The sequence below is a fragment of the Pyxicephalus adspersus genome, chromosome 4 (genome assembly GCF_032062135.1).
Source record: "Pyxicephalus adspersus chromosome 4, UCB_Pads_2.0, whole genome shotgun sequence".
Lineage (NCBI taxonomy): Eukaryota > Metazoa > Chordata > Amphibia > Anura > Pyxicephalidae > Pyxicephalus > Pyxicephalus adspersus.
This window is the reverse complement of record NC_092861.1, coordinates 56,303,359-56,318,853: the sequence shown is the minus strand read 5'-3', so window position 1 is coordinate 56,318,853 and position 15,495 is coordinate 56,303,359. Positions and strand designations below refer to the sequence as shown.

The window sequence follows — 15,495 nt, the reverse complement described above, 5'->3', positions numbered from 1 at the left end:
TGACCGTTATCCATTTAAGCACAATACAATTTGAAGGTAAAGATTCTGGCATCAGACTTTAAGCAAAGACAGATTTGATGCCAAGGAGGATAACTTAGTGGGAAACAAATGACTAAATGAAACAAGGCTGGAGATGCCAGGTGAAATTAGAGAATGATTTGCCAGCTTTCTTAATTAAATGCCATGATTTAATGTCTTCACTCTTCAGAATTTGTTTTGGCAGAAAAATGTCACTGCTGGTCTAGGCCTAATTACAAATGAATGATTTCTAATTAAACGTCTATTGTTCAACTAATACAGAACCATCTGGCAGACACAATACAAAAAGCATTTTCTTTTCCACAACATTGTGCAACAGAACAGTTGTTCCTAATCTGGCGCTTGCTTCATTGCTTGGAAACTAAGTTTAATGTAGGTCCTAAACTCATCACGTACAATTATAATGAGAAACATCCACTTATATGGCAGTCCATTTTAGCTCAACTGCAAGAAAACTTATTGGAGTTGGTACAAGTAATATTCACTTCACCATAAACAACTTGAGAACTATCCTTTTTGTTTTAAGCTGATACTAGAAGATCACAGAAATAAAGAAACCGTTTCCATCTACCATTTCACATTTAATAAGACATTTCGGTGAAACCCATCCTGGTGATCAAGTCTACTTTTGTTGCAGTCCAAGAAACATCCATCATATATGTGTGATTTTATATATCGGAAATGTAAATTTTAATGTTTTATTGGGATGCTAAACATGGAGTCATTTAAGGGAAACTTCAAACTTCAAAATATATGATAAATGATAAGAATTCGTAATGATATTAAGGTATAAAAATTGTTATATAACATCACCACATAAATATGGTGACGGTATATACTTTAGTATTATGAGATACAGTGTACAAAGTAAGATTTGACCCAAACAACCTTGATCTTTTTATCACTAATGTGATTATACAATGCTGTCTTTTGGTAGCCGTTTTATACACAGATTCCCAGCATTTCACCACTTAAAAATGTGAAGAACCCACCAAGGGCTCCAATTATTATTGAAATTAATTAGAGACATTGAAAATACCTTTTTTGCAGGCATTTAGCAAGCAGTGTTAAAAAACTGGGCATCTGGCAAGGAGTAACCACACCACAACATGACCTTCCATGTGAATAAAAACTAAAGTATTTACACGCTGAAATGTAAAAATGGTGTTACATTTGTAGGAATTACATGAATTCACACAAACATATGTATCAAGCAATGCAATCATTAAAACATACCTAGACATAAGTAAATCTGTGCTTTGTCTAATACAGGACAGAGCTACCAGTTCATTTTATTGCCCATCTAGAATCACATACTTATTCTCAGATTCCCAAAGCTCTGTTCAGCTGCTGGGTGACACAAACAGTCCTGTAAGTTTCAATTCACAGAACTTTCAGCTGAAAGATGGCCTTCTCTGTCCATATACAACGATAATAGGTCTATTGCCAAACACAGTGGCATTTAAAGTCCTGTTTGACTTCATTTGTTTGACAGTTATCAAAATAAAGGTATGAGTGTGTGACAAATAAAATCTCACAACTAGCAGGAACTAAGTATAACTAGTAGGCTACACCTATTTCATAAGGATTTAGAACCCAAAAATGAACTTTAGAATGTATTGCAAACACCGGCAATGCCAATCTTTCACCATAGTGGCATATAATGCTTCTATTAATTTTTAGTCTACCAATCCGTACTGCAATACTTTGACTGTTTGTACATGTTCTTCTGTTTTTTGGATTCCATTCTTTAAGTAGGTCAAATATTATGTTGCGTTACATACATACACACACACACACACACACACACACACACACACACACAGTATGGTGGGTTTTTTTCCCATTGCTCATATTTCGTGTGACTGATGAACAGTATAAACCTCTGTTAGAAGTAGCCCACGTGGTACCTCATGATATTTCTGAGTCACAGGTCATCTTCACAGGTGGTAAAACCATAGCAACAAAGTAATGGAAAGAAGAAATTGTCCTATATTTTAAAATATTTTGATATGGAAATATGAATATGCTGGCAGCTTTCCTGACCATAGCACAAACATCTTCTTGGTCTCGCGGTCCTCTTATATCACTAGGTTAATCCTCCAGATTTATCTTTAGCTAGAGGTGTGGGATGGGTGAGTCTCCAACTTGTTCTAGCAAGGCTACTGACTCAGCGCTGAGTGCCAGCTGGATGCTGACAAATCTAAATTATTTCCTGAGTGAAATGCCAGCTACATGAACAGACAGCCCAAGGTGGGCAGCAGCAGAAACACCCATGTACAGTGGCAAGAAACTCTCATAAGAAACTACATCTAAGCACAGAAATTCTTATTAATTTAAAAATAAAAATTAAAGGAGACATGAAATACAAAATTTTCTCCATTACAAAAAGTAGTAGTGCTAAAAAGGGGTCTGTATGTTGTGTGTATAGTTTGTAAGAAAATGTGTAATAAATAAGAAGTAAGAAATGTTGAACACTTTGCTTCTGCGTGAGACACACTACAACTGGCCTTACACATAGTCGGCCTACTAGGTAATAGTGCGATCCTTTATTGAAAATTAGCTTCTAATTCCTCTAGCTCATTCTGCAAGTCAGAATACAACGCGCAAAGAGCAGTAATGTGTAGAAATTAACAGGTTGTATTTGATCATGATATGAACATTTTTGGAAAGTAAAGAAAATACTTGGTGAACTTGTTAAAAATGTTGTGTCCTTGTCACTTTCTGTAATCTAAAAGAAGACTGTATAAACAATGTTATCTGTCTTTTGTTAACCACTTGTGTCTCTAATCGACCATATAATAGAGATAAACAAGTAGACACATTCGAAGCCAGGCCTAATAACCAGCATTACAAAAAGTGTATAATGGGGGAATAAAGAGAAAAAAAGTGTGGACTACAAAACAGAAACTTTTGCAAAAAGGAGAGCATGCTTACATCAGGTCTTGCACTGAATAGCCATTTATTATTACAGTTACCATTTATTTTTATTTGCTTTGTTACCCTTTGCTATTCTACTATATACCGTATGATATCATGGAAACTCTACAGAGATCAGCCAAAACATTATCCCACTACAAAGTAGCCTGTCAAGAAATGGGGTATGTTAAGCAACAAGGGAAAAAGCTGGTTCATGAAAGGGATGTGGTAAACGTAGGAAAAATGGACAAGTGTAAGGATCTGGGTGACCGTGTCAAGGGTACAATTGTGATCGCTAGATAATTGGGTCAGACCATCCCCATAATGTCAGGTCTAGTGAGGTATGTAGTGGATAAAACATACCAAAAATGGCCCAAGGAAGGACAATCAATGATTAAAGCTCATTGATGCTCATGGTGGGGAGGGGTGTCTAACCTCACTCATCTGATCCCACCGCAGAAGTGCTGCTATATTCACAAAATGCTAAATGTAATGCTGGTCATGGAATCTTTGGAACACAGCTTTTTGTATATGGGGCTAACCCCATATACCCCCATCTACTGCCAATAGGGGCTAAAATGGGCACATCAGCATCAGAATTGGACCACTGAGGAATGGAAGAGGGTGGCCTGGTCTGATGAATTACATTTTGTGTAATAAATACACAATGGAAAGAATACAGGCCAGCAGATGCCAATATTAAGTATGCTGCCTATGTCTTAGTGCCAGGTATCAGACATTAAGAGATTTTGTGAAGTCCATGCCTTGATGGGTAAGAGCTGTTTTGGCGGCACAAGAAGGACCTGCATAATATTAGCAGGTAGTTTTAATGTTTTGGCTGATCCTTGTACATGGTAATTGCAGGAAGCATTATGCAACTTTTAGCTTAAGCTTTTGGATAACTTTCCATGACATCAGTCTTTGCTTTTTGTATTTATAAGGAAAGGATAGGAATAGATACAGAGCCCCCTTTGGGGATTTGTGTCCTAAGTCACAGTTTTGTGTTTATGTCCATTAGTCAGGAATGAAACATCAAGAGAAGACATTAGGCCTTGGAATATTGTACAGGATGTGCTCTCCCATAAATTCCTCCCAAGGACATAAAAATCTTGAGAACATAAAGCAAAAGCATAATTAATGTAGTAGTAAACTTAACCTTTATAAAAACCCTTGTAAAAAGTGAGTTAATAAAAGAAGTAGAGAAACAGGCTATGTTATTGGAACTATGTGATAGTGGCTTGCTTTCTTATAGGTCTGCTTTCTTAAGAACCAAAAAGTATCCCACAAGTGTGCAGTTATCATCTTTCTATGTCTTGTTATAGTGTATCTTTGTAGATTCCTTTTTATTAGGTCTGTCCTTTTTCATCAATGTAACGGAACTGGCTGCACCTGTTGCAATAAATAATGCACACCACATTGCTGGAGATGCAGCTGTATGATCCAGTAATACAGAAGGTTCCTATTGTGAGGTTTCAGAACAGCAATCATTTTAACTTTGTTCAAAGAGCTGCTATTTGATTCAAATAGATAATAAAGGTTTGCTTTTAAAATGTAAATTATGTCTCATTATGTAGTTATGAACTCCTGAAATAGCCATGTATGAGTGGCTTTTATGGAAAAGCACTTTCATGGACTAAGATGAATGGAGAGCTGAGGATTACACTCCCAAAAAATTCAAGAGTACAGCACAACTAGAAATCGGTATTATTACCCAGTAAGTTTGAAAGATTTTATCACCAAAAAATTGATTTTCCTATTTGAAAAAAAAAAAAAAAAATCACTGTTACATTTTTGTATTTAAAGTTATTACTGTCGGTTATATTTCAATGGCTCTGGGATAGAGGAATGGGTGAATTCTTGTATTTTGTATATTATGGATATAGGGGTGTTATTAGGGAGTGTGTTTTAGAAATATGTAACTTCAAAGGATTCTTCTAAATCAGTGGAATTTTTCCATATATATATATTGACCCTCTGTGGCTTTTTGATGAACACTAGCATAATGCATCTAGACAGCAGCATTTGTCACTTCACCAGCGTAACCCTGATGATCAATGAAACATTAAGATAAATGTGAGCGTATGTTAGCATATGTTCCACAGTAGGGGTGCTGCTTGAATAAAGTTGTGTCATGCATATGTATTACATGTTACAATGATAAAAATGTCTTTAACAATATATATGTCCACTGTTGAGTAACTGGAATGTGCTATGGATATCTTAAATTGTTACTGTTTAATTATAAATTTAATATCTATGGATTACACACAGACTGCTCTCCCACTTCCATGTGCACATACACTACATTCTTCTAAATTTTTTTTTTTTAAATTTGATTCAGTACAACGAATGAATCTTGTTTTTACCACTGCAAAATTTATAATAATTACTTTTATTAGAAATGTACACATTGTATGTGTTAAGCTATGTTTATACAGACATTGAGGTTGCAGCGTGGTTTACCTATTCCTTATGCCAGTGAAACGCTGACTCTGGGGAGATGCTACAAGTACCTTTTTATCACAGTAGTCCAATAGAGAAAGAATGGGGTGGCAGTAAGTATTTTGGTACTGCTCACTACTGGCCACTGTCAATTCTGCAGATGCAGTTTGAGTGACGGAAGAATCTCCCAGGATCCCAAGGGAAATCTGAACCTATCCCCACATTCTGAAATAAGGCCAGTTTAATAATAAAATCTATTAAAAAAAAAATAATAAAAATAGTGCACACTGCATAGATCAGACAATCAAATTAACAAGCAAAGATAACCGTAAACTCCAGGAACACTTACAAAGAAATAGGAAGTAAACGATTTTGGTATGGTGTTTAGTTTATTCCAGTTTTTTTTGTTGTTGTTGTTTTCCAGTTTAATTTAGAGCACAACTTTAGGGTTAGTAAACACTCTAGATTTTTGTTTCAGTCATTGATCATTTGTGACAATCTCGAGTGTGTGCAGGTGTCCACTGATGTAATACATAGTGTTAGATCAGCCAACAGCCATCTGTGAAAAAACATCATTGTCATACCATTGTTTACCAATTCATTGGGGTACCTAACAGCCAGGATCCCTTCTTTATAAAAGGCTATGCTACACAGAAAGCCAAGCAGTCTGTCTGCTTGGCTGCCATTTCTAAAAAGCAATGGTAAAGTGTGAATCTAACATTGGTAAAAATAAACCCAAAGTTATTGTATAATGCTAAATTATAATTAAATGAAATGAAACATCTAAAAATATACATATCTCATAAGGGTGGGAAAGAATTTGTTTGGCATCATGTCAAGTGACCAATTCCGAAGCAATGGTCATGAGGTCCTTGGCATCGAGGAACATCTTGGCAGACTTACGGCGGTATATTTTTCTTTCCTAGTTGCTGATAGATCACGGTGTCTGAACAGTCTGGCATCATTTTCTGATTAGGGATAATCAAGCCAACATTCATAGCAGATCAGAAGAATTTCCAGAAAGAAGGATTTAGCATAATTGTCCCCAGCAGGTTCTCTCATCCCTGAGCCCAGGAAGGCATCCTCCTATATCATTCAATCCAGGATACCAGATCCTAACACCATCTTTCATCATCAAAATAAATTGCATTTAGTAAGATGGAGCAGAGCATGGCTTTATGAGTAAACTGTGTCATAGATTACATAATCTCTCCTATTAAAAATGGATGCTATTGCTAAAATAGGGATCAAATAGAGGTAGGTATATCATTATTGTGCTGTAACTATCCCCTCCTAATTAATAGAAAATAATGATCGCCACTTGGTAACCAAATAAGGTGTTCTAGCAGTCAAAAGTAACTCAAAAAGGTGCCCAAGAGATTTTCAAGTTTGGCTTCATACATGTACATGCTGCCATGTGAAGAAAGTAATTCAGTGGTAAGCAATAAATTGGCAATAACGCTGAAGACCAAATTTGGTGACTTGACACCAGTCTGATGCAGCATTCTGATTGTTTTAAAGGAAGATAAGGCTTAGGTGCATTTCATTATTTTCAGTTTAAATAATGCAGGCTAAATATTTAAATAACTGCAGGGTTATTTTTTACTTTGGGTCTGCTTTAAAAACAGATTTCTAAGAGGTCATGCCAAGTGGGTAAATAAAGCCCTTCTTTTGTCAAATGTCACATTTGCATAAGAACTGGCACGGTGATGAATATGTTCTGACATTTTATGTATAATGACCAGTTGTGTCAAACATCAATTAGGACCTGACTAGCATCTAATGAGGTTGTAATAACACAATGCAATTGTCCAGGGTATATATGTCTGTTCATTGCAGACCAAGCATCTTATTCCAATCAAAGACAGACTTATGGGTCTTATATAGATGATCTTTATTATAACCTCCAGGTTTTAATGTGTGCATTATTTCTATCAGTTCCGTCAGCTTTGGCTAGTTTAAAATTATTTATACTTTCAAAATGATACTCTCTCATTCAGTGAATAAAATATGGAAAGCCTCTTAGGCTTCATTTATTCAATGGCGAAGTTTATGATTTCCTAGCTGAAAACCGTTGCCTAGAGCTGGGAAAAGCAAAGACATTTACACAAGCAGGCGCATAGGCGTTTGTGTAACATTTGTTAGGCATCCCAGTTATTGAGTGGTAGAAAACCCATCACATGTAGCGTCTCCTTGGTGGTGGCCAGGCAGTAAACGCCCTATACATTTCTAAAATAGGTCATTGTTACCTTTGGGCTTTTTTCCTACACAACACACAAAGGAAACATGCTTTGTCACCCACTTATTGTCTGTGTCTATACAGAGGTGTGAACATTGAAAATCTGCTGGATAAATGCCTGGAATAATGCTGACATTTCTGTCCATGTTGCAGCTGAATGACAAGTTACAGCACTCACCCGCACATGGAAATGAAACCTTATGGAGGTCACTAACACATGATAAACGTGTTTTACATCAACAAATTACTGGCTCAGAACAAGTATGTAAATCTTGTTCTGACTTCACTTGCTGTATACTTCCAAACTCATGAAGTTCTCTAAACAGATAGTTAGGCAACTGGCCTTTTCAATGGAGGCCAGTAAACACAGCTTGGGTATTTACTTTTGGTATTGAAGCAGAACTACAATTCCACAGTTAAAACAGCTTCTTATTTCCATATTACCATTTCAGGTTTCATGTAGAAGTTGTATTGCCTTACTGTATATTGCCTGTATACATACACTTTAAATGTTCTCAATATTCAAGACAAGTGAAAAAAAAAACTTGCAAGTGAAGGCTTTAGGAGGTGGCCTTACTGGCCCATAATGAATCACAGCAGGGATGGTTGGACCAAGTCATCAACCAGCAAATTAGGAAATATTCACTGATCAAAGCACTTATGTACAAACTAACCCAATCAAATGGACTCAAACTATGATAGCAGATAGAATGGTAAAACCTTAGAGACAAGAATAACAAATGTCATGGAACATGAACTAACAAAGTTCAGCCATGTAAGAGTAAGATAAGTCTCAGTAATGACTTCTCTAGAAAATGCTGATGGTTTCCTCCTTAATTTATGACATTTTTTAGATTCCATCTCCCTAACATTTTGGACCAGTGTGTTCTTTTAAAAGGATCCGACAACAATGATCAAAGTTTTCTGCATAATTTGTTTGAAGTGAGTGGTGTAGTTTGCTTTGCATGCCAGTAAAAGAGTGTTTATTTGTTGGCTGATAAATCTCAATTGCTCTGTAATAAGTGGCAGGCATTGTTACTGCTCAGGAAATTGTGTTATGGCTAACCATAATTACTGAAAATCAGATATTGAAAAGCCAGTTGTGTGATTTAGGAAAAGCTGGTAGGCACATAATTTGTAAAACAGAACACAAAGCAACCCCAAAGGACACAGGAGGACAATCTAAATCACATGGTTTTATATAATACCATCCAAGAAATAACTGAATATTGTTTATAGAGCAATGTTTAAAATAAATAAAAGAAACTGTTGGATTTTTATGACTACATTTAGGGCTTGTTCACTTGGGTGGTTGATTTGCGGTGTGGTTACCACTTACCAGTAGCCCATTTCAACCGTTAGGGTGTCGAGTAATATTTCGAAGGCAGTTGCCTGCATTTATAGAGCAGGTCCTTGCACTACACAATTATTAGAAGATAAAAAAAGATTTTAAAAATGAAAATGTAACGTCCCAAATGTTAGTATACACTTTATTATTTTCATGAGTTCTGAAATGTTGAATACCCATCGATTAAATCTTATAAAAGCCCGGTAGTAACAAAATTAAAACTTTTCTTGCAGAAACAGAATTCGGGATGAAAACAGAATTTAGTGCCATTATTAGTTTTATACTTTTCGACGTAACAGACCACTAATTTCACGGGCTATGCACCACACATGTGTGGGGAAACTTCCCCCAGAGTGACATCATGATGCCAGATGCCATGTGTCCGAAGACACAACCCACCCAGTGCCCTGAGCCTGCCATCCATATGATAGACTCTTTCTGGTGGGCCCCCCAGGGTCCTTCTCCTGACCTCGCTGGGGACCAGAGCTGCAGACCACCAAAATTTTCTCGCGGACCACCCATTAGCAACTGCTGCTTTTTTCCATTAAAGTTGGGCTATAATACATACTTCACTGTAAGCTGTGTATTGCTAGCAGATGATCAACCATTGTCCCAGAGCTACACATACAGTGTTTCTCAACCAGGGAACCCTAAGATCCCTTGAGCAATGGGCAATCTGTGCCTCCCTGGTCAGTTTAACTGACGCCAGTGATCTTTCTGACCATCTGTAAGGGTGACATTTTTACCACTCTACACCAATATATTGTGTGTTAAAATGGTTGCGAAAGGCTGACATAAGAAAGCTCTCCAAGGCTGGAGAGAATACACTTTCAGAAGTGAGCTGGGTGATCTAGAAAACATGCTAGCAAATGTTTTGAATCCTGGACCAGATCTATTCCAGGGTTTGCTGGATCACCCAGCTTTACTGATGCAAGTGTATTCTCTCCAGCCTTGGGGAGCTTTCATAAATGGGGGCCAGACTTTCTACTTGTCAGAGGTGACACTGACAGCCTGGGAATAGAAGATAGACATTGAACGGCAGGACAACCTGTTATCTGCACACTTTGATACATGGTCTGAGTATAGAGTGCCAGATACAAATATATGTATGTTATCTGCACACTTTAACATGTCACCAGCTTTCTGTCTCCCTGTCCCTCACATATCGTATGGTATGAGCAGGCAAAGAGCAACACCTGTAGGATTATTTCAGGCCATTCAGTCTACAAAAATAATGTCTCTAGTCCAACCAGAAATAAACTCATTTAACATCTTCTTTTAAAATATTTGGATTTAAATACTACCCACTGTACTCACGCAATCTGTTTCTGCTCCCTATGACTTTTACTCCTTATATCACAACATGGGAAGTGTCTGTTAACACAATGATTTCTCCATATGAAAAGTAAGAAAAACAGAATTCAGTGGAAAGATGGAAACTTGCTAACTATTATGGAAGTTAACACTGACAGTGCAGAAAGCACAAAACCTGAAGAAGTGTAAAGATCTTGTCATCAGTGTCATTATCTTTTTACAGAAACTGAATTCTCCATTGGGTGGTACCAATAATGATTTGTTGGATGTTGACAGTTCATGCAGCTCTTTGTTGAGGTTATTATTGCATTGGAGGGAAGCAGCATCACCAACTCTCAAAATATTACAAAAAAGGCAGCTACATTATTCTGTAAAATATGCAATTATTTTATATGAATAATATATAAGCCAAGATCATAACCACATTTTAATTAATCATCCAAATATTGGAGTGTTTCTTCCAGACAGTGAGAAGATTTTCCAGAACAAAACATTTATAATACAAATAGTAACATAAGTAGAAGAATTTGTATCCATTAGCATGTGATAATGTATGTCGTACCTCAACATCAGGCAATTCACAACACATGTGTTGCCATTCATTCCTAATGCGATCATACACTACCATTTGTTTCTTTGCATGATTTTATGTATGTTCTGGTGCATTGAGAAGTCCATTCAAATAAGTGGGCTGCCTTAGAGCAACAAATTCCAAAAATGTCTGCGTTTTAAAAAAACACATTAGATAACTTTGTGTAAATGAGCCCTTAATAGTAAATGTAGCTTACATCATTCAGTAGGTGGGGGGCTGGAAACACAAAACATATAAACAGAAGCAATATAACACTTTTATAAACTTTTTTCACAACTTTTTTCTTCCCCTCAACGCACTTGCATAAGGGGGGCTCCACTCCTGCGCTTTGCACTAATAGATCCTGATGTGTCATTTAATGAAATAACTAAGCTAATGAGTAAATAAAAACACACAACCACAATGAAATATATTGTGTATTGCCCCACAATAAAACTAAACTTTTTTTGTGTATCTGAATTTCAGTCCATTAGAAGTTCAGTTTACACAGAAATGTCTCTGGTCCAAGCACACTAAAAAAAAACTTTTTGTGTATCCGAATTTAGCAATCCAATAAAAAAATAAATACTTTTATAAAAATGTACCGGAATTATAAATTATTGACATGTGACAAAATGATGCTTGTAATACAGTTATATACAATAATGGGAAAGTTGCAGCAGAAGTAATGCAGTCTTACCTTGTAGTACGCCCTCTGCAGGAAGTTGTAGGGAATTCTTCGATGGAACTCACTCTTGATGTCCTCAGTGACTCTGTGCATGGACAGGGCTCCCAGCCTTCTCTCCTCACATTGCTTAACACAGGCTGATCTAGACAACATTACACTGGCAAAGTTTAAATCCCAGTCCCTGGGTTCCAGCTCTAAAGGATACTTCTTGTTACAGCCCAATCTGCAGCTTATCTTGGTGTTCCTGAGTTGGGAGAAGCTGCTTAGAGCCCTTTCTATATAATGAATGACCATTTGGTAATCATTCCTGTAATAGGCTTCTATCCCATTCTCATAGAGCAGATCATATGGCTCCAGAGCCTGGACTGTGGGGTGCAGGAAAAGCAGCAGCAATGGGGTATACAGCTCCTTGAACAACATGTTAGCTTTGATCAAACTCCTAGAACGTCTGGATCCCCTTAAATGGGGGTTTGTGCTTGTCCTGTAAGCAGCATGTGCAGCTCAGCCTGACTCACACTCTGCAATGAGCAGCCTGATGATCTTAAAGCAACACACACTGTATTAGGAGGAGTCCAGAACAGCAGCACTAAGTGATTCAGCCCTCCAGTAGGAGCACAGCAAACTTTCCTCCAGCACACTCTGAAACCCTGCCAAGCAAAGAAATGAAAACAAAAAATACTTTTTTTGACTTGTATGTTTGCTGTCATCATTACTCACCATTTTGCTTTTTACAATCTTTGTATCAATAATAGTGATGAACAAACATTCATTTCTAAGTGAAACATTACTAAAAAGTGTCTAAGCATGTGAAAAGTGTAATTCATATAAATAAAAATTCAGGTAAAATAAATAAATGACTGAAAAAAAGTGAAGCAAAGAGCTGCAATCCACACCAACTGATTATATTGTGGCTGATTGGATAGAAAATTGCTCTGAGCAACTGGTCACATCCGCTGGATGCCTGGAATCTGTAGGCAGTTTTCTTAAAGCAGCACATTTGTTCCATTTCAGAGAGAATTCTCCATTAGTGGTCACTGTTTACTGCATCAGTAAATGAGCCCCAGCGATTAACCCTTTCCTGCCTGGTGCTATGCATTGTTTACATTTGGTAGCTGGGTTTATGCTAAAAGTCACCCCTTATGTTAATGGAACAAAATGATATATTTTACCACGCAGTGGACAAGTTTATATATTGCGTCAGTGTAATTGTAATATAATGAGAAGCTATGATATATCATGATCTGATTTATAGCCAAACAATGAACAAGAGCTATGTAATACCATCAAAAACAACAAAACAGTTAATGGAAGACAGAAACATTTGCAGATTTAGAATAAAGCCCAGCCAAACTAACATACTAAAAAATAAATATTTCTATAAAAGTTTCTATAGAAAGGATGGAAAACATTAATGGCAGAAATGTATTTTAATAGAAAAATTTTCATTAAAAACAGCATGGGGGTATCTTGCACTGCTATTGGGAATATGGATGTTTTTAAGCCCTGCATAAAATGTTCCTGCTATATAAAAAGTTAATATTAATAATGCATAAAAACAAAAAGTAAAAAAAACACCATCAGAAAAGTTTTGTTTTGGATCTCCTATTATGATATCTTGGCGCATCACAAAAGTGCATTACGAAATTGATGTGCATTATGATTTGGAATAAGTGGGGTATTTCCATGGAATTGATTCTACATGTTAAGTCGGCAAAAAATTGTTATATGGACAGTCGCACTGAACCCTGTCTAAATGGGCTCACACCTATGAAAATTTCCCATTGATGTGGTTTCCATTAAAATCAGTAAAAATGCATTAAAACACATCAACATGCATTAATGTGCATTATTGTACGTTTCCAATGTGTGTTTTAATGCATTTTATAATCAGTGTCTGCATACATCATAACATGCATTACCATCACTATGTGTTTTTGTGTGTCATGACATGTTTTAATGCATGTGTCAATCACCAGGCCCCAATGATTGACTATGTTAACACCTCACTTTCATTGATACATGACAGATCCCCTGTGCAGGAGTGGTAGAGCTGGGAATTATAGGTAACACATGGACCAGGTTTGGTCATGAACCAATTGGCAGCATGTAGGACCTGTCATTTAGGGACCGGTTCAAATTTAAAGCATACCTAAACTCAACATTTTTTTTTTACATAGAAGGATAGACAACCCTTCTATATAAAGTAAAAATGTTGTTGTTGTTTTTTCTAATTGCAACACCCTTTTCAAAAAACAATAATTGTGCAGCACTGCCCTTTAAGTCTTGCGCATCCTGAGAGGCTCTGGCTGCTCCTCCTGCGCATGCCCTGATCTCTCTACCAAGAAGAAAGAGATGCTGACCTAACGCATGTGCAGTGAGATCGGATGATCGGACCTGCACAGTGCAAAATCAGGTGACAGAGAAAGAAGAGCAAAGAAAAAGTAAGACAAGGAGACAGAAGATGGAGGCACTCAGCGCTTCCTCTGTTCTGGGACAAAGAGGAATTCCAGGATGACGTGGGACCAGATCGGGGGAAGGAGCAGAGCCATTTAGGGATCGGCAGGATTAAAGGTAAGTGTAATTTTTTTTTTTTAGTTAAGTTCCGCTTTAATAGGAGCTTAATTTTTTTTTATAAAAAAAAAAGAACAAAAGAAAAAAAAATACCATTACAACTTTATTGCCATCACCAAAAACAAAATATCTTAAAGATTTTTGAATTTTCAATGTTGACAAAGACTCTTTTTTTTACCTTTGTCTATTTTTCGCCTTATTCATTAAATGCAATTTCCACAATCCAAAGTATTCAAATGTTTTCACCTTGTGATCAATTCCGCAAAAATTCACTGCATTCTAATGTGTTAATGTGTAAAATTATTATTCACAATGTATTAATATTTGTAGGTCTGCTAGTTACCCTTTCTGGGAATGGATATATTAAAGTGATACCCCCCCTACCTAGAATACCTTCAACAACCATTTGAGGGACCAAATTGGACAGTTGGGGATGAGGCCTTTGTCACGAAATGGGCCTGGCAGCGCTAAATGGGTATTGTATCTAGTATTGTTGGGGTGGGCACACACACGCTGGCTCACCTTTTTCTTTCTAACTAGGTAACTAGTGGGCCACTATAGAAAGTAGGAGAGGCCACATACTCGCTCAGCCTCTTTTTTTTTTTTTACCCAGCCAGGTTCCATGCCTGGAGAAGAGTCTGGCACCTTACCTAGGATTTTATCCTAATAGCCCTTACACCCAGACACTGTGACTATGCTTATTCCCTATGTACTACAACACAGCTACACAATAACCAAAGGGCACAGTGGTTTGTAGGGTGGAGGAAAAATAATCTGGGTGTCAAATCTGTTGTCCAGGGTAATGTGAGTTCGAATGGCTTCTGGAACAAGACAGGCATACAGTTGGGAACTGGGACAGAGCATTGTCAGTCTGTAACAGGAAGTACCCAAACAAGGTTCCTATGGCAGGACCACCAGGTATTACTATAATAAAAGCCACAGACTTTAAATAATAAAAAGGGTAGTTTGGATCTCCCGTCCCCACCCCCTAAAAGAAAAAACCCCAGCAAGGTTTTTCCCAACACCACAAACATTTCCCGCACCCCACTTACTATTTAACTTTTCTCGCATTTTCCCCCACTATTGCCTACCAGCCTATACTCTTCTCCCAAAAACCTTCCTTGGGTTTAAATTGGCTGGCAAGCAGCCGTTTATTAACAAAACAACCTAAATAACAATAAATAACCATTAATTACAACAATATTTAAATAACATATAAATATTATCTCCATTAACATAACTTAACATATATAAGGACATATAACATTAGTATACTCTTTATATATGCATTACAGTCTTTATTATTATAAAACCTTTTCCAACCAATCAAACTATAACACAACCCCATTTTTCACTGAGCCCAA

At 36.9% G+C, this 15,495-nt stretch overlaps 1 protein-coding gene across 3 annotated transcripts in view; it reads right to left on the bottom strand.

Annotated features, from left to right (window-relative positions):
• P3H2 (prolyl 3-hydroxylase 2) overlaps positions 1 to 12,097 on the bottom strand; it is an 82,372-nt gene extending 70,275 nt beyond the window's left edge. For 2 of the 3 annotated variants that reach the window (XM_072408240.1, XM_072408241.1), the window contains exon 1: positions 11,573 to 12,097. In XM_072408240.1, coding sequence (XP_072264341.1) covers positions 11,573 to 11,980 — 408 coding nt within the window. In that variant the 5' untranslated portion in view covers positions 11,981 to 12,097. The remainder of the gene's footprint in view (positions 1 to 11,572) is intronic. The other variant, XM_072408239.1, reaches the window with a different exon arrangement.
• Between the last annotated feature and the right edge of the window lie 3,398 nt (positions 12,098 to 15,495).